This window comes from Lactuca sativa, chromosome 4, assembly GCF_002870075.4.
Source record: "Lactuca sativa cultivar Salinas chromosome 4, Lsat_Salinas_v11, whole genome shotgun sequence".
NCBI lineage: Eukaryota > Viridiplantae > Streptophyta > Magnoliopsida > Asterales > Asteraceae > Lactuca > Lactuca sativa.
The window spans coordinates 47,026,158-47,043,526 of record NC_056626.2 but is presented as its reverse complement, the minus strand read 5'-3'; the positions used below and the strand labels follow the sequence as shown (position 1 = coordinate 47,043,526).

Sequence of the window (17,369 nt, the reverse complement as noted above, 5' to 3'; positions counted from 1 at the left end):
CCACGACCAACGATAGAACCTGAAAACATAAATAACTGGGTAAGCACAAAGTTTAGTGAGTTTCCCCCAAAATACCCAACACAACAAACGTATTATTATGCATAACAGACCCACACTCATTAGATTGGTATACCTTGGCCCAATCAGTCATCGGACTGGAATGCCAACATGCAACAGGTCCAATCAGTAATCGGACTGAAATACTCAGGGTTTGTTGGTATGACGCCTTAATCCAACCGCTCTTCTCGAGTCTTCGTGCCTACAACTTATAGCCGACCCGCACCAGGTATCTTGGCCTACAACATATAGCAGGACCACCTGAAACTAAAAACCTAAATAAATCATTCATAAGTACTGATGAATAAAAAAATGACTTATTTTGCAATAAAAAAATATTAAGGACTAAATGTGTACAAAAATATTAAGGACTAAATGTGTACAAAATAATAAATATATTACCTTATTAAGTCATTTTTACCGGCTAACCTGAAGTAGCCGGTCATAAGGACTAAATATGTACAGTTTAACAAGTTGAAGGGGTAAATGTGGACGAAAAAAAAACTCAGTGACTAAATGTGTAAAAATCGGAAAATATATTACCCCTTTAAGTCATTATCCCAAATAACAAACTTAGGTCTTTGCAACCAATATACCTAATTAATTAACTTTGTCTTTGATTCCTATCAAACAACAAAGAATTTCTAAACAACCAAAAATACTTTCACATTGTATTAAAAAAAAAACTACTTCAGTTGTGCCTTTTACACCTTCTCAGAGAAGGAAAAAAAAAAGAACCAACAATATCAATCATCATAATAACTAGAAATTGGAATAATCAAACTGCACCACCGATCAAGCTGATATAAAAGATGAACACCAGGCAAAGAAGAGAAGGAACATCCAAGCCCCGATCATCTAGGTTAAGCCTAATGGGGAACGTCAAGCAAAAACATTAACTTTTATAGGAAGAATTCAGAACCACAGTGTAGGAATCTTATTAATGACCAACATGTGCTTATCGTAATTGTAAATTTACCTTACGCCAAAAACACGAAAACACCCACGGTCGTTGAGAGAAGATAAGAAATTGTTGATGACATAGACATGAGACCACCTCCATTGTTGCACCCAAGGTTGTCAAAATCAGGGTCGTATGTATGATTGTCTTTGGATTTGCAAGATGAGGATCGGGATCTTAAGATCCCACAAAATAAAACATAATTTTAATTTATAATTTTAAAACATAAAAAAATCTCAAACATTGGATTTTCCATTTAAAAGGTATAAAAAATTCAAAACATTAGTCATAACTCACAAAAAAAAGGTAAGGTAGGATAAACGGTAAACTAAACTAGTAAATGCAAAAAAGCATAAAGTGGTAAATTCATTGTTTTCATTGTCAAAAAAAAAGAAAAAAAGAAAAAGAAAAAAAAGAAAAAGAAAGAAAGAAAAAATATAAGGTAGAATCGGATTGAATCCCGATCTTACGTTGTTAACTGCAACCCTACCCCAAATACGATTCATATACGATCCAGAGTATGACACACCATTTCTGCCTAGCCTAAAATCATTTGAATGAGGAAATGTTTCGAAGGGACTTGACGAGTCGGTGAGCTGACTCGACGAGTCGGCTAGGGTTTTTCTTGACGTGTCTGGAAATGTGTAACTTGGCGAGCTGATGAGACAACTCGAGGAATTAAGGTGGATTATTTCAGAAAAGTTTCATTTTAGTCCCAAATTTTATTTTTTGAACAAAAAAGTCCCAATTATTTCATTTTGGCTCAAATTAATAAAAATGTCGTTTTTTTCTTTTAACAGAACATGACATATTATCGTGTAAAATCAAATAATGAGGCTTTTATGTTCAAAAAATAAAATTTAGGACTAAACTGAAACTTTTCTGACAAATTCCCATACATAGAACATACCAAATAGAAAATTTCAAGTTACCCTAATAAAATAAAGAATAAGTGAGTCTTATTTTGTAAGCCAAGTTATTAGCCATTTGGCTTCCTTTGAAATTATTTTAATCAATACCTATCTTCCTTTTTTTTTTTCCTTTTGCAATTAGTTTTTTTATTTGTACGTAAAATTATAAACTTTCCATAGCACAACCCTCCGTTTTTTCTCGACTTACCCTATTTCCATAGGAGGAAAAAGTCTTATTTTTTTCTCAGTCAATCCAAGAAACATCTCTAAAGAGTTAAGAAATATGAAAAATTAAAATGTTCAAATTATAAAACTTGGTCAACGGGGACAACAACAAATTGATAAAATATATGTCAAATGCAAAACCAGGAAGATGCATTGAGAAATTTAGCAATATTTTTCAATAGGTTTTATTGGAACTTGGTTGACTATTAATCAATTTCCAGAAGTCTAGAAGTCTTGAATTTGTGGATGAAGTATTTACTGCAGTTTTAGTTGGCAAATATAAAAAGGGGCAAGTGCAGTTTGAAGCATCTAAACCAAAGTCAATTCAACTAAAAGAAAAACAACCAGATCATATATCAAAATAATATTTTTCTTTTGATTTCTTCACACACTTCAACTTATATTATAAATTCAAACACACAGGAGTTTAAGAAAACAACAAAACTCGTGTTCTTAATAGTGTAAGGCAAACAAAAACGTATCAATGCAAACAAAAAGATTGTGAATTAAATATTAAAAACAATATATATATATATATATATATATATATATATATATATATATATATATATATATATATATATATATATATATATATATATATATATATATAGGACAACACCATTAATGTATGTGTTCAAGTCATGGTTAGGTACTAGGGACATCCACGTAATCAACAAGGATTTTCTCCGTTCTTTATTTGGAGATTGAAAGATGATCATAGAGTTGTGAATGGATAATTTTGGAAAATCGATGGAGTTAACGAGGCTTGTGAGTGAGATTTTTGTTGTTGAGTTTGACGACACCGATAAAAACACAGTGAGCCTAGAAGAGCATAAGAAAGAAGACATGTAATAGTATATATTAAATTAGATCATATAATATATATTAGTTTAAAGGTAATCTTCAGAAAAGTCCAATATTTTGGTTTATTGGTAATAAATAATGAAAAAACCCTAAAATTTTGATTAATTAATGAAAAAGCCCTAAAATTTGGATTAATTAACGAAAAAAGACGAGATACCGGCTAAATCCGTGAAACCGGTCATGAAGGGTTAATCCGAAATTTTAGCCGGTAATCTGTCCTTTTTTGTAAACAAAATTTAATTTGGGACTAAATCGTAATCTGACCTAAAATATTGAGACTTTTTCGCAGATTTCACATTAATGTTATGCTAGTTAACTATTTCAGCTTCATGACATTATATAGTATAAAATTATATAAAGAACATTATACCTTATATTCATCTTACTATAAAACTTTTCAATTATAATATTCTTGTAGTCATATATATCGTTAATAAAATAAAAACGAGAAATCAAAAAAAAAAAAAAAACTTGATTAGTATTTCTGAAGTGAGAATTTCAAAGCAAAAATTTCTTAAGTCAAAATGCTAAATTTATGAGAAAGGAAAACCAAACTGATGAACCAAACAAAAAACTGGTGGTTTTGTACTGCATAATTTAGGGTTTGGTTTTGAATTTAGTAAAAGAAACATAACCATTTTCATATCTAGTGATTAAATTACGTTGAATTCTAAAAGAAGTTTTGAAAATATTTTAGACATTATTTTTTTTTCAAAGATTTTAGAAATATATTAGCTTTTTCTGAATAAACAGATAAAAATATATTTTTTTCATATAAAAATATGAAAATGTAGTGGTCTCTTTTTTTTTTTAACCGCCAAAAATATAAAGAGAAAACGAAGCTACATCTTTTTCGTCTTTTTTTTTTTTTTTTTTTTTTTTTTTTTTTTTTTTTGTTTATCGGTAAAACCCTGATTAGTTTTTGAATTAGGGCTTTTGAGCTTTGAGCGCTTCACTTCCACCACCGCTATTGGATCCTTCATAAGCTAATTACACGAATCTATGTAAGCGATTCCACTTCCTTAATGGAGTTTGATTAATAGTTGTTCATCTTTTGCAGGTTTATATACGCTTAAACTAGAATATCTTACTCTCAAACGATCTGCATTTTAAAATTTTCTTATTGGAAGTGTCTAATTCATAAAAACGTGAAGTACCAAATAATTTTATGAAAAATCTTTAAATTGTTGATTCAAACGCAAACAACTCCAGTTTCTAGATATAGTTTCAAATCCTAAACCATAATTGTTCGACATTTGTCTAAATTTACTTCAATCTGTTCATCTTTGTAGGCGAGACCTTTTCATTAACAGGTTTCCACCATGAAACCCTAAATTAAGTTTAAATAGGAATACGTCATTAAACAACAGTTTACTTACAAATGAAAAGGATCAAATTTGACATCATATATAACAGTATACATTTTGAGATGATTCTGAAATTTGTTTGTTCAAAATCTCAGGAAGAGGTGGCTTAAACATGAGTTCCACAAATGCAAATGTTGATAGGCTTAGCCTTTTGCCAGATGTGCTTCTTGCACACATACTCTCTTCAATGCCTACAAAATCAGCAGTGGGAACAAGCATCTTATCCAAAAGATGGAAATCCTGCTGGACATTGGTCCATAGCTTTGACTTCCATTACATTGACCACATCCCTAATTCTGATACGTTTTTGAGTTTTGTAGATCGGGTGTTGAAGCTTTGTAAAACATCCCAAGTTAAATTATTCCGATTACACTGTTCTGAATCTTTGATTGGAAACACAAACGTACCAAAGTGGATTAATGAAGCGGTTAAGCTAAACGTATGTGAGCTTGACATACAAGTTATCATACGCGAGTTGCCACTTAGTCTGTTTACTTGCAAGACACTCACCACATTAAGATTAGCCATTGGTGGTTGTGATTCAGATGTTCTTAATGTTCCAACTATTCCATCTGGAGTCACACTTCCTTGTTTGAAAACCCTTGACATCCGTGTGTTTAATGAACCTTTTGTGAATGTATGCAAACTCATTTACGCATGTCCAATACTTGAAAGTTTAAGTTTATCTCTAGAAAAACGAAGATGGCGTGAAGACAACCAAGAGTATAGTTTCAATATTCCTACTTTGAAGCGATTTGAACTAAGAACACCAAGATGCACATCAAGTATTAGCAAGGTTGTTTTGAATGTCCCTAATGTTGAATACCTTATTCTTGGTGGGTTCTTGTCTTCGGTTTTTTTGATGGAGGATTTGATGTCTCTTGTTGAGGCAACTGTTCGTATTCTGAAGTCGAATATAAGCATTTGGTGATTGAGCTTTTAAAGGGATTAAGTGGAGTTAAATCACTTTCATGGTCCACTTCAACTTTTGGTGTAAGATTCCCCTTTCAAAAACTTCAATTTCTTTCATTATTGGTTAGTAATTATTTACTATTTTGACGATTCTTATGTTTTGTCTTTGATTGAAGGTCCCATTGGATTTCCCCTTGCCTAAATTTCGCAATTTGAAGCGCTTGGAGTTTAAAAGGTTTTCATGTTTTGGATGGTTTTTAATGTTTGAAGTTCTTCAACGCTCTTGTGAGCTGGAACATTTATGTATTGAAGAGGTAATTAGCCTTTTTTTTTCTAAACTTTGACATGTTTTAATTTATTCTTTTCATTCTAGTTAACATTTGGTTATTTTTCTTGTAAAAAAAGGCGGAAGAATTTTTCTGGAAGGAGCCACAGTCAGTTCCCACATGTGTGCTTTTGAAGCTTAGAAGCATGAAATTTATAAGTTTGAAGAGGGGAGAGTGTGATATAAAGTTCATAGAATACTTGTTGGCGAATGCAAAGGTTTTGAAGACACTAACTATCATTTCAGAAATATGGCCCCCAGCAGATGAAATGCGGTTGTGTGAACAGTTTATGAAGTTTCCAAGTGCTTCGGGTTGTTGTGAGATTCAGTTTGTTAGGAAGTGGTCTCATTTCTACAATAAATTAGCTTGACACCTTTGATGGACATGAATTTGATTAAGAGTAAGTTTATTATTTTGGCCCTGTGGTATATGATTTTGAGTCAAAGTTATATGATTTTGTTGCAATTATTGTCTTTGTGGTTTCATTTTGATATTTTTATTATTGGTGATCAAACTTTAAATGTCAATCCACACTTGACAAAAAGGTGATTACCATCTTCACTTTGTAAACCGAAACACAAACATAAAACGAAATCCCTATGGATTCCCCTACTATCCAGTAAGAATTTGATCTTTTAACACCCTCCAAGTGCAAATAGTAACCTTTTAGGCACAAAACAATTTTATCTAGTTTTATCATTTTCATTACTCGTGAGAGAGCATAACCACATAAATATGATGTCTAGTGGCACTAAGAGAGAAACTTTTGACACCACCCAAAACCCTCAAGAATCTCACATATGTCACAAGAATATCAATCAACCCATTCATTTGTGTCTCCTCGGCTCCATCCCCAACCAGAAAAATTAAAACCAACATGATGTTGCTGATCTTGATCGCTAAAAGATTGCACAGACGAAGCTCCCATCTTTAAAGGATTTTATGTCGCTCTAAGGTTGTAAGCTTCAACGTAAAACCTCAAATTTTAATGTAGAATATCCTTTATTCCAACAGTTATGGAAGAAGCGAAAAATGCAAAACTGACTACTCGTAAAAACAAAAGAACCGGGAATTTGTTGTTTCAAAATTGCAAAGGGAGCGAGAGGAGAGCAGGGAGAGATCGAATGATCTAGGGTGAAGAATACAGCTCCAGGAGAGCTTATAGAAACCCTAGAAAGCTGCCAGAAAGCTAGGACCGGTGACAAAGGCTACCCTATCACAATATATATGCCAAGTGTAATTCGTGTATGTTGAGTCATGGCCTTTTCCTTGATCGAATTTCGACACCATATTTTTGTATGATTACTAAAATGTAAAGAAAATGGAAAAACAAATAAAAAATGAAAAATAGTCATTTCAAGCCCTTTAAATTTTTTAAAGGACCACAATCACAAAACAATTCAAATTTGAACCATTAGTCCATGTCCAAACTTGTTTGGAATGAAACCACAAAAAAAAAATGACAACCGCGCTCTAGAATAAATAGTCAATTTAGAACAATAGAACAAAATGAAAGACAATTTAACCAACATCACAAGCACGTGTTATATGATTTCTGTGTTTAACTGTAACTAACATCAATTGAATGGACATGGATTGTAATTTTAACCCTTCCGTTTTCGAGATTAATTTCCTATGAGCAATAAAAAAAAATTAAACTCCAAGGAATTATCCCCGATTTTAACTGAGAAATGGAATAAAAAGAGGTTTAAAAGCCTCCGTAGCAATGCATGTATTTGCTGTGTTATAAATGAAACTAGTTACGTAAAGAATTAAGCCATTTCCCAGCAAAATGAATCTGACAAAACCTAGAAGTCCTTGGAAACGTCAACAAGCGTGCACACAATCGCATTTCATCCCTCATGAGCAAGCTTTCACATGTGATTGTTAGATTCTTCAAAACCTCCGCATTTCCCAACATGTATTCTATGAACCTTAAAACACAATTACGCCCCTTACATCTTGTAATTTTCAAGGTTCTAAGGTTCGTAAGCATCCAAGATGGAACTGACTGCGGCTCAATCCAGCAAGATCCTTCCGGCTTTTGTTTTATCACAAAACCAGATAGAGAACTAAATGTTATGCTTGGAAAAATAACTAATTAAGCATCGAATAAGACATGTCAAAGCTTAGAAAAAAAGTACAATTACCTCTTGAAAACTTAAATGCTGCAACTGAGAAGAGCTATCAAGATGTTGAAAGACTAGCAACCATGGGGAACCAAAAGAACCCTTCAATTCCAAGTGCTTCAAATTGGGAAATTTGGGCAGAGGCGACTGCAATACGACCTTCAATATCAACAAAAGGAGAATTTAGTGAGTAATGAATGAAAACAAGAATCATTCTAAGAGTAAAGCACTACTAACAAATAGTAACTTAAAAAGTTGAACATGGCATGCTCTTAATTAAAAATTTAAAAGATCATGTACGAAAAAGGGTAAACTAATCCACCGAAGCTTTTTAAAGGTGTCTTACATCAAGATATGGAATGGACCATGAAATTGATTTAGCTCCACTTATTCCTTTTAGAAGCTCAGTAGCATTCAAATGATTAAATCTTAATTCACCACGAGAAAAACTAACAGTTGCCTCAACCAAAGATGACAAATCTTCTATCACAAAAAGTGCACACAAATCCCCACTAACACCAAGGTATTCAAGATTAGGGACATTCAAAACAACTTTGTAGATAGATCTGTAGCCACTTGTTGTTAGTTGTAGTCTCTTCAAAGTAGGGATGTTGAAGTTGCAGTACACTTCTTCTTTATCATTATAATCATTTATTACCAGAGATAAACTTTCAAGCATTGGGCAACCATTGATGAGTCTGAATGCGTTGACAGAAGCTTTACGATTAACAATGAAGTCAAGGGTTTTTAGACTAGGAAGCATGACTAGAGATGGAAAAATAAAATCTTGCCATACATTATTCGACCCAATTATTTTTAGTTTTGTGAGAGTTTTGCAAGTGAACAGGCTGAGAGGCAGATCAAACTGCTGAACATTTACTTCAAGCTCACACACGTTTAATCTAACTGCTTTGTCGATCCACTTTGACACGCTTGACTTAGGCATCACATAACGAGCAAATCGTAATCGGAATAATTTAACTTGGGAAATTTTGCAGAGCTCCAATGTCCGATCCACAAATTTCAAATACCATTCCAAATCAGAGATATATTGAAAATCGTTAAAGTCAAGGTCTGTGACCATCATCCAAATTTGCTTCCATCTTTTGGATAAAATGCAACTTCGCACAGCAAATTTTGTAGGCATTAAAGAGAGTATATGTGAAAGAACCTCTTCAGGCAAAGAGCTAAGCCTATCTTCATTCTTACTCCTGAAACTCATTTTTCACTTCCTAATGAATTAAACAACACAAATTTCAGAATACTCTAAAGACCTCGTCACATTTAATATCAAATTAAATTCGCAAATCCAACAATCCAAATGGCTGTTTTAAAGTTCTTGGTAATTACAAACATATTGTATTAAAATAGGCAAAAATCCATATTAATTTTAAGGAAAAAGAAAGTGTGAAAGTAAAACGTCGTTGATAAACGAACTCAAAATATGGTAGGAACGTATCAAGAAAAACAAGGAAGCACGAACTGAATGTACAACGCACTGAACGTTGACTAAGAACGCGAAACGAACATTAACTACAAAAAATCGAGATGCAAAAACATTAGACACTTTAAGAATGCATGAGTGATGCAAAACAGAGAAGAAAAATGCTTACGACGAGTGAGGCGATAGATGGTAACTCGGTGGTGGCAGACGGCGACTGGGGGTATTTTCAGACGGTGACTCGGTGATAGAACGGGTCGACGGAATATATTTTAATTTTAGTTAATATTTATATTCTAACAAAATGATAACTTTGAAAAAGATTTTTTAGTCGATAATCAAGGAAAAAAAATTGTAATCGTTTTTTATTTGGATGTTCCTTTCCATATCCCCTCACTTCTCTTCTAATAAAAAGAATCCTATAAAACCGTGTGTATTTATTTAAAATTCCGTTTTTGCCACGTGATATCTTTTGGTGAAGTGTTCTATTCTTTTCATGCTCAAATGCATACATCTATCTCTTCCTAGTTCTAGCTTCGCTGCTCTGAAATGGTTCCCTAAATGTGGATGTAGACGCATGAGTTGCGTTTAATTCTTCAGGACTAGTGAGAAATGAATGGTCAGGAACACTCGGCGTCATGTGGCTGATTTGATGATGATTTGTAGTCAAAGTAGAGAGATAAGCATATGTGTTGGAGCGCTTGAACGACTTGTATCATAATTGATGGATTCTTAGTTATGTGATTTTCTATGATTATATTTAGATACAAACTAATTGAGTGAAAGGATGAAAGAGAGTACAATGATCTCCGATGACCATGTTCTAGATAATTCAAAAACAATGAAGTTAACAAAAGGTGCTCTGAAAAAACAACAATGATATTTTTTTGAATATTTTGGAAACTTCAATGATATTTTTTGTACTAAAATGTGTACTTCGTTGATATTATGTGTACAAATGATATATTTTAATGATATTTTTTATACTAAAAGAACAATGATATCTTTTGAACATTTTGGAAACTTCGTTACAGTTTTAAGTCATTTTTTCAATTGCCTGAGGTAACCGGTTACCACAAGGTTTTATTTGAACAAATATGTATTTCGTTGGTATTCTGTATAAAAAATACTTTAATTTATTTTGTGTACTAAAAAAAACAATGGTTTATTTTTATACATTTTGAGAACTTCGTTACATTTTTAAGTCATTTTACCTAATTTAAAAGTTGAAAATGGCATGCTCTTAATTAAAAGGTCTTGTAAGAAAAAGGACAAACTAATACACTGAAGTTTTTTAAAGGTGTCTAACATCAAGAGATGGAATGGACCATGAAAGTGATTTAGCTCCACTTATTCCTTTTAGAAGATTAACAACATTCATATGATTAAATCTTACTTCACCATGATAAAAACCAACAGTTGCCTCAAACAATGATGACAAATCTTCTATCACAAAAAGTGAGCAGAAAACCCACTAACACCAAGGTATTCAAGATTAGGGACATTCAAAACAACTTTGTAGATAGATCTGTAGCCACTTGTTGTTAGTTTCAGTCTCTTCAAAGTAGGAATGTTGAAGTTGCAGTACACTTCTTCTTTATCATTATAAACATTTATTACTAGAGATAAACTTTCAAGCATTGGGCAACCATTACCATCAACACTGATGTCAAGGATTTTCAGACGAGGAAGTATGACAACAGATGGAAAAATAAAATCTTGCCAAACATTATCAAACCCAACTAAGCTTAATTTGTGAGTGTTTTGCAAGTGATAAGGTTCAGAGGCAGCTCAAACTGCAGAACATTTACGTTTCACACACGTTTAACCTAACTGCTTCATTAATCAACTTTGAGACGTTTGATTTTGACATGATTGACTTTGACCCGTTTTTCATTAGCACCACACATCCATAAAGCCTTAACTGGAATAGTTTGATTTGGGATGTTTTGCAAAGCTTTATTACTCGATCAAATTTTTTTTGACAAACAATCTAAACCATAGACAGGGTGATAACTGATAATTATCAAACTCAAGGTTTGTGACCAACGTCCAATTATACTTCCATCTTTTGGATAAAATGCTAGTTCTCACAACAAGTTTCGTAGGCATTAAAGCTAGTATATGTGAAAGAACCTCTTCTGGCAAATTGCTGCTTCAATCTTTCTTCTAGAACTCATTTTCAGACCTCTTCAGTCTTCACTTCCTAATGAATCGATCTCTTCACTTCCTAATGAATTAATACAAATTTAATATCAAGTTTAATACGCATTTCACCGCAAATCCAACAATTCAATTGGTTGTATTTGATACTATATACAACAAATATCTCAAACACTTTTTGGGTTCTATAACAAAGGATGGTGTTTCGAATGTGTACAAAAACAACAAAGACTTATTTTATAATAAAAAAACATTAAAGACTAAATAAGTACAAACTGAAAACTATATTACCATATTAAGTTATTTTTTCTGGCTTAACCTGGAATAGCCGGTTATAAGTGTTGAATGTGTACAAAAACAATAAGTTCAAAGACTTATTTTTCAAAAAATAAAAATAAAATAAGGACAAAATATGCACAAACTAAAAACTATATCACCCTATTAAGTCATTTTCCTTTGATTCCAATAATACTAGAAGAACTTTAGAGCCCTCTAATGGGTGATCATTCAAGTACGTGTAGCCAATAATACTAGAAGAACTTTAGAGCCCTCTAATGGGTGATCATTCAAGTACGTGTAGCAACGAATTAGTTTGGGTATTGGGTAGGATCCAAGAGTTATTTTGGGTAGGATGGTTTTGGTAGTTGCAAAGGACAAAACTACTTCTTTCCACACCTTATCGTCCACAATCAGTGTGCAACCGATAGTCATGGATGGGTGTGTCAACAATACTTACAATGTTGTGTCCCGAAAATCATTACAATGGAGAAAATGACTTGGATGGGTGGAATACTAGTATAATACAACACTCCACGACTCTCTAAATTAGTCACCATTCAAGGCATTGTATGGAAAGGATTCTCCAACGATCTTAAATTACACAGAAGGGAACTATACAGCAAATATGTTGAAGACTAACTTTTTTTTGACTGGACACGATATATTGGATGAATTACACATGCATTTAATTTGAGCACAACCAAAAATGAAGTTATACACCCAAAAACGTCCTTAAGGATGATATTTTTAACATTGGAGAAACGTATCTACAAATATCTTTACAATCAAAGACAAATAAGAAGTTGTGAGCAAGATTGCATAGACCCTTTGAATATCTTGAACAAATTGCGAAGGTTATGTCTCATATTACATAATGTTTTTCATATCTCACAACTGAAAAGAACAATTGTATCATGTACTTCGTCCACCATATATATTACCACCACCATAGTTGACAGATCAACTAGAATTAGTTTAAGTATTACAGTGTCGACGCATAAATACAGGGCAACGGGAAGAATTGATTAAATAGCAAGATTTGGATTGATCAATTTCCAGAATTTCACCTTGAGTACAAGGTGAATCTTCTGGGGGTGTCTCTTACTATTTACATATGCTAGAAGAATGTAGTCAATTTCCATATGTTGCTTTCCATAGCTTTCTTTTCCCTCCTAACATTGTGTATGATTCGCCTCAACGCACATGTAAAATCTACAACATTTAACCAATGCCAATATATTGTCAAGATGATCAATAACTTCTTATGTGTCTTAATTTCAATAAAGTTTGTTATTTGTAACCTGTTAAACTTAACCTAAACCTACTTTCTCAAGAAATTCAAGATATGTGATTCCTAATAGATTGATTGCTAATGGGCTAATGGCATACAGAAGTAATAGACAAGGAAGATGATAAAAATATATACATTTACTGTGATTATAATAAAACAATATAGAATTGTGTGCAAACAGCAACTGTTGTGGTATCAAAACAAACTATATAAAAGATGATGATTCACTATACCTAAAGGAAAAACTTAGATCTCTGAACACTCACTTCTGTTTGCCATTCAATTGGACATGAAATTAAGCTGTCTGGCTAAATGTAGAAGAATCTGTTGAGGTAGGTATGATGAATTGATTGACACTATTATTTACCCCTTGTGGAAATTGGGATTTTTCAGATTGCTGAGAGTGGTTGGAATTCCGATTCTGGAAAAACCTATTGGGATTCCCATGACTGGAATTTAATTGATGAACCTTTTGGAGTACGTCTTGAACTGGAGGAGGAGGTCCAGGTAGTTTTGCATGTCTATATCGACAATCAGGACCATTGGGACAAAACCCTAATTTATACCTGCGTTTTTCAATTTACTTGTCACCAAAAACAGGAAGTATGGAATTGAGGGGAAAACAGACGAATTGAAGATAAAGAAAGAAAAATTACATGTTACACTCTTTGATATCTTCGGTGGTGTGTTTATAAACGCAGTCCTGTTGTCGGCACTCTCCGTACAACCGGAAGAATCGACATATCGGCATTCTTGATTTGTCATATTGATGGAGGAATCCGCAGGCCTCGCCTTTCATACAAAGACCGCGGAGCCAGTGGCGACATACGGTCTGACGGTAGCTCCTCCGTCCGGGAAAATTTGAAGCTGGGTTGTCGCCGGAGGCTGAGTTCACGTTCACTGCAGAAGCGGATGATACGTTATTATCATTATTACTATTGCGATCAGCGGATTGGTGGATTGCAGCTAAAGATGCGGTAGGTTCTTCGAAATCAAAGCTTAGACCTCCCTCTGTTTCCTCCATGATTTAATCGAACTACAAAACCCTACCGATGATGATTCTCAATCGGAAGAGGTGATTGAAATTGAGAATTGGGTAGGAAGAATGGTTTGTGTTAAATCTTGAAGATGGTGCAAATCGGAAGAACCGATGAACCTTCGCGACACCGGGGAAGATGATTCAACGGTATTCTTGATCTGTGTGCAAAAACGTAGAAATGAGCCTCAAAAGTCAAATCTCTGCCTTTTTCTTTTTCTATTTTGGACAAGGTTTTAAAACAAAGAAGTAAACTACATTTTTCGTCCTTTAAGTATAACTTATTTTTATTATTTTGGTCTTAAAATGTTTTCTTTTACAACTTTGGCCTTTCATTCATTTTTATGTAACGTTTTCGGTGTATACTTCAATTCTTTTGTATATTATTGTTTGGTTTGCAATTCTAACGAAGAATTTAGACAAACAACAAACAACGATAAATGACAAAATTACCCTTTACGATAACTGAAACCGCTCATTGACTTGTTTATCAAAGTTCTCTAACATGTTAACAATACTCGTTCTTAGCGGATGAGAAGTATCTCCCGCTATAAACACATTTTTCCTCCCATCAACTTCAATCCAACTACAACCCGCGGGTTTTTTCAAATCCTTCCTCTTCATCAACTTCCTTATTTCCAAAACTTCATCCCATTTATCTTTAGCAGCATAAATATTCGACATCACAACATAATTCCCCATATTATTATCCTCAATTCCCAAAAGATGATCCGATACAACACATCCCATTTCCACATCATCATGATTCTTACACGCGCCCAACAACGCCCCCCACACGTTCGCATTCGGTTCAACCGCCATATTTTTAATAAAACTATACGCCTCATTAATCCGACCATTTCTTGCAAGAAGATCCACCACACAAACATATTGCTCCATTGTTGGTTGTAATCCATGCACATGATCTATAGAGTCAAAGATTTTCAAACCTTGGTCAACTAACCCTGCGTGACTACAACCAGAAAGAACCGAAGTTATCACAACATGATCTGGTTTTCCACCATTCTCAAGCATTTGAAAGTAAACCCTAAGAGCTTCTTCCCCCATTCCATGCATCGAATACCCTCCAACCATAGATGTAAACATAACCAAATCTTTATAAACACTTGTCTCAAAAATCTTACATGCATAATTTATGCTTCCACATTTTGAATACGAATCCAACAAAGCTCCTTTGAGTTGAACATCTTGAAAACAAGCTCTAACCACATATCCATGACACTGTTTCACCATATCCATAGATACCATTTGATTAACAACAGGAAGTATGCTCATTATGGTCATGGAATCCGGTTTTATTTCATGATTTTGTAATTCATGAAGCAAATTTACAGCTTCATCAGTGTAACCATGTTCAGCATACACCCGAATCATCAAATTCCAAGTGGTTAAATCTCTTTCTATCATGTTCTTGAATATAATACTCGCATCCTCATGGGACCCACTGTTGACATAACCAGATAACAGAGAATTGGAAGTGATGATGTTTCTTGTTGATAAGTTTTTGAATACTTTTAACGCATATTCCATGTTTTCACTTTTAGAATATGCATCAATCAATGCGTTTCCAAGTGTAGGTTCTTTACTGTTGAGTAATAAATGAGATCTAAGTGAAAAACCATGAGCTTCTTTAACCATACCCCTAAGTTGAAGTGTGGTTATGATAGTTATGGAGTCGGGTTTTACACCTTCCATGAACATGGAATGTAACTGGTCAAGAAAGTCAACAACAAGCTGACCTTCTGCAAGTGTTAGAAGAATCGAGTTCCATGATATCAAGTCTTTGGTTTGAATCAATGAGAATGTGTGAAATGCAGATACCAAATCGCCACATTTTGAGTAAAAGTTTATTAGGGAATTACTAACTGATGTCATGTTGTATAGATTAAAATGACGGATTATATAGCCATGGATTTGTTTCCCAAACTTCAAATTCTGTAAGTTTGTGCAAGTAGAGAGAAGGGTTAGGAAAGTGACAGAGTCGGGTTTTGCTAAATTCAATGAATTGAACTTTTGAAAGAATTCCAAAGCTTTTAACCACTCACCATTTGAAGTGTAACCTGCAATCATGGAATTCCAAGAAACCAAATCTTTTGAATGCATTCTTTTGAAGAGAGATTCAGCTTCCTTCATTTGTCCGATATTTGAGTAGAAACGCAGAAGTGAATTCGCAATAGAAATGTCAAGAAAGAGTTCTTCCCTTCGTATTGTGTAACAATGGATCTCTTTCCCAAAATGGTATGTAGAAACAGGGAGTATGTTGGCTATTGTAGCGTAATTAGGCGATGTTCCTTCCACTATCATCTGTCTAAACATTGAAAAAGCTTCAAGAAACAATCCATTCTCCACCAACCCTGCAACCATGGCGTTCCAAGATACAACGTCTCTTTCAGACACTTCATCAAACACTTGGTATGCATCACCTGAAACACACCCTAGCTTAAAATACAGAGAAACAAGAGCATTTCCAACAAGGGTTTGCGACTCTAGTCCTGACTTTATCACGTACGAATGAATACTCTTCCCTAAGCGCAAACCCTTTAACCTTACACAAACAGGAAGAACAATAGCAACCGTAACTGAACTCGGCTTAAAATGCTGTACCAAATTCATAGTTTTGTACAACTTCATCACCTCAATATCATGAACCCGAGTGCCCGCTAAACCAGACAGCATAATGTTCCAGGTGACAGCATCCGGATGGGTTATCTGGTTAAAAAGGATATGGCAATCGTCAAGAGCCTTACATTTTGCGTACATATTAAGCAGTGATTTGGAGACGATGACACAAGATTGTAAACCTAGTTTGATTACAGAGCTGTGAAGACATTTTCCGAATTTGATGTTGGCTTTTGCAGCAAAAGATTTAATTGTGGCTGCGAAGGTTTGGTAGTTAGGTTCTGAATATGATTTATTCATGGTGAAATCTTGAAGTTCTGAACAACGATTGAAACCAGGTTTTCAATTTTAACACAATTTGACAATTTCTTTGTCAGAGATTGGTTCGAACAAGAAATCCTACATTTTTCAAGATGTCAATCAACTATCAATTGCCGTTGATTTCAAATGGAGGTCTTTGATATGTAAAGTTTGGAGTCTATAAAGAAAATGTTTAAACTTTAAAACATTGAACGACCCATCTTAAATTGTCTCGATTTTTTTTTCGGATAATTTTAAAAGAACTAAAATTGGACAAAATAATTTAAGGGAAATTGAGTAATCTAAACCATAGTTGTGCAATCCTCACGGTGTGATCCTAGGTATAAAATACGAGTTGTATCATAAACGCATCATATTTGTGGTAGAATAATAGAATCGAGATTCGATCCGATCCCATATTTCCTTGATTTTTTCTTTTTCCTTTATTTGATGATGAAATTTTT

General features: G+C 33.8%; 4 protein-coding genes, 1 non-coding gene and 1 pseudogene across 7 annotated transcripts; 2 read left to right on the top strand and 4 right to left on the bottom strand.

Moving 5' to 3' along the window:
- The first annotated feature begins 4,500 nt into the window (after positions 1 to 4,500).
- On the top strand, positions 4,501 to 5,319 carry LOC122194428 (F-box/LRR-repeat protein At3g59200-like). Its single transcript, XM_042901591.1, has one exon. It carries the CDS (start codon positions 4,501 to 4,503, stop codon positions 5,317 to 5,319), a length of 819 nt encoding a protein of 272 aa, XP_042757525.1.
- Positions 5,320 to 5,370: 51 nt separating this feature from the next.
- On the top strand, positions 5,371 to 6,099 carry LOC111914731 (uncharacterized). Its single transcript, XR_006190259.2, has 3 exons — positions 5,371 to 5,381; positions 5,477 to 5,614; positions 5,706 to 6,099. It is a non-coding gene; the product is annotated as an uncharacterized LOC111914731 (transcript).
- Positions 6,100 to 7,281: 1,182 nt separating this feature from the next.
- LOC111914729 (F-box/FBD/LRR-repeat protein At4g26340) lies at positions 7,282 to 9,495 on the bottom strand. Of its 2 annotated transcripts, XM_042900938.2 has the most exons (5): positions 9,369 to 9,469; positions 9,239 to 9,288; positions 8,102 to 8,987; positions 7,777 to 7,914; positions 7,282 to 7,667 (listed from the first exon to the last, which is right to left on the bottom strand). In XM_042900938.2, the coding sequence occupies exons 3-5, from the start codon at positions 8,975 to 8,977 to the stop codon at positions 7,383 to 7,385; spliced, it is 1,299 nt and encodes a 432-aa protein (XP_042756872.1). In that variant the 5' UTR covers positions 8,978 to 8,987; positions 9,239 to 9,288; positions 9,369 to 9,469; the 3' UTR covers positions 7,282 to 7,382. The 2 variants fall into 2 exon arrangements, with proteins under 2 accessions (XP_042756872.1, XP_023766207.1); XM_023910439.3 differs by lacking the exon at positions 9,239 to 9,288 and having other exon boundaries at positions 9,369 to 9,495.
- Positions 9,496 to 10,490: 995 nt separating this feature from the next.
- LOC111914616 (F-box/FBD/LRR-repeat protein At4g26340-like) lies at positions 10,491 to 12,070 on the bottom strand (annotated as a pseudogene).
- A 275-nt stretch (positions 12,071 to 12,345) lies between these two features.
- On the bottom strand, positions 12,346 to 14,277 carry LOC111914730 (30-kDa cleavage and polyadenylation specificity factor 30). 2 transcript variants are annotated; one of them, XR_002857912.3, is made up of 3 exons: positions 13,586 to 14,271; positions 13,163 to 13,495; positions 12,346 to 12,850 (listed from the first exon to the last, which is right to left on the bottom strand). XR_002857912.3 is itself a non-coding variant. In XM_023910441.3 (3 exons), the coding sequence occupies exons 1-2, from the start codon at positions 13,951 to 13,953 to the stop codon at positions 13,225 to 13,227; spliced, it is 639 nt and encodes a 212-aa protein (XP_023766209.1). In that variant the 5' UTR covers positions 13,954 to 14,277; the 3' UTR covers positions 12,346 to 12,850; positions 13,196 to 13,224. The 2 variants fall into 2 exon arrangements, 1 of the variants encoding a protein (XP_023766209.1); XM_023910441.3 differs by having other exon boundaries at positions 13,196 to 13,495; positions 13,586 to 14,277.
- LOC111914728 (putative pentatricopeptide repeat-containing protein At5g08490) lies at positions 13,987 to 17,121 on the bottom strand. The gene is made up of 2 exons (XM_052770217.1): positions 14,419 to 17,121; positions 13,987 to 14,126 (listed from the first exon to the last, which is right to left on the bottom strand). The coding sequence occupies exon 1, from the start codon at positions 16,903 to 16,905 to the stop codon at positions 14,422 to 14,424; it is 2,484 nt and encodes an 827-aa protein (XP_052626177.1). The 5' UTR covers positions 16,906 to 17,121; the 3' UTR covers positions 13,987 to 14,126; positions 14,419 to 14,421.
- Between the last annotated feature and the right edge of the window lie 248 nt (positions 17,122 to 17,369).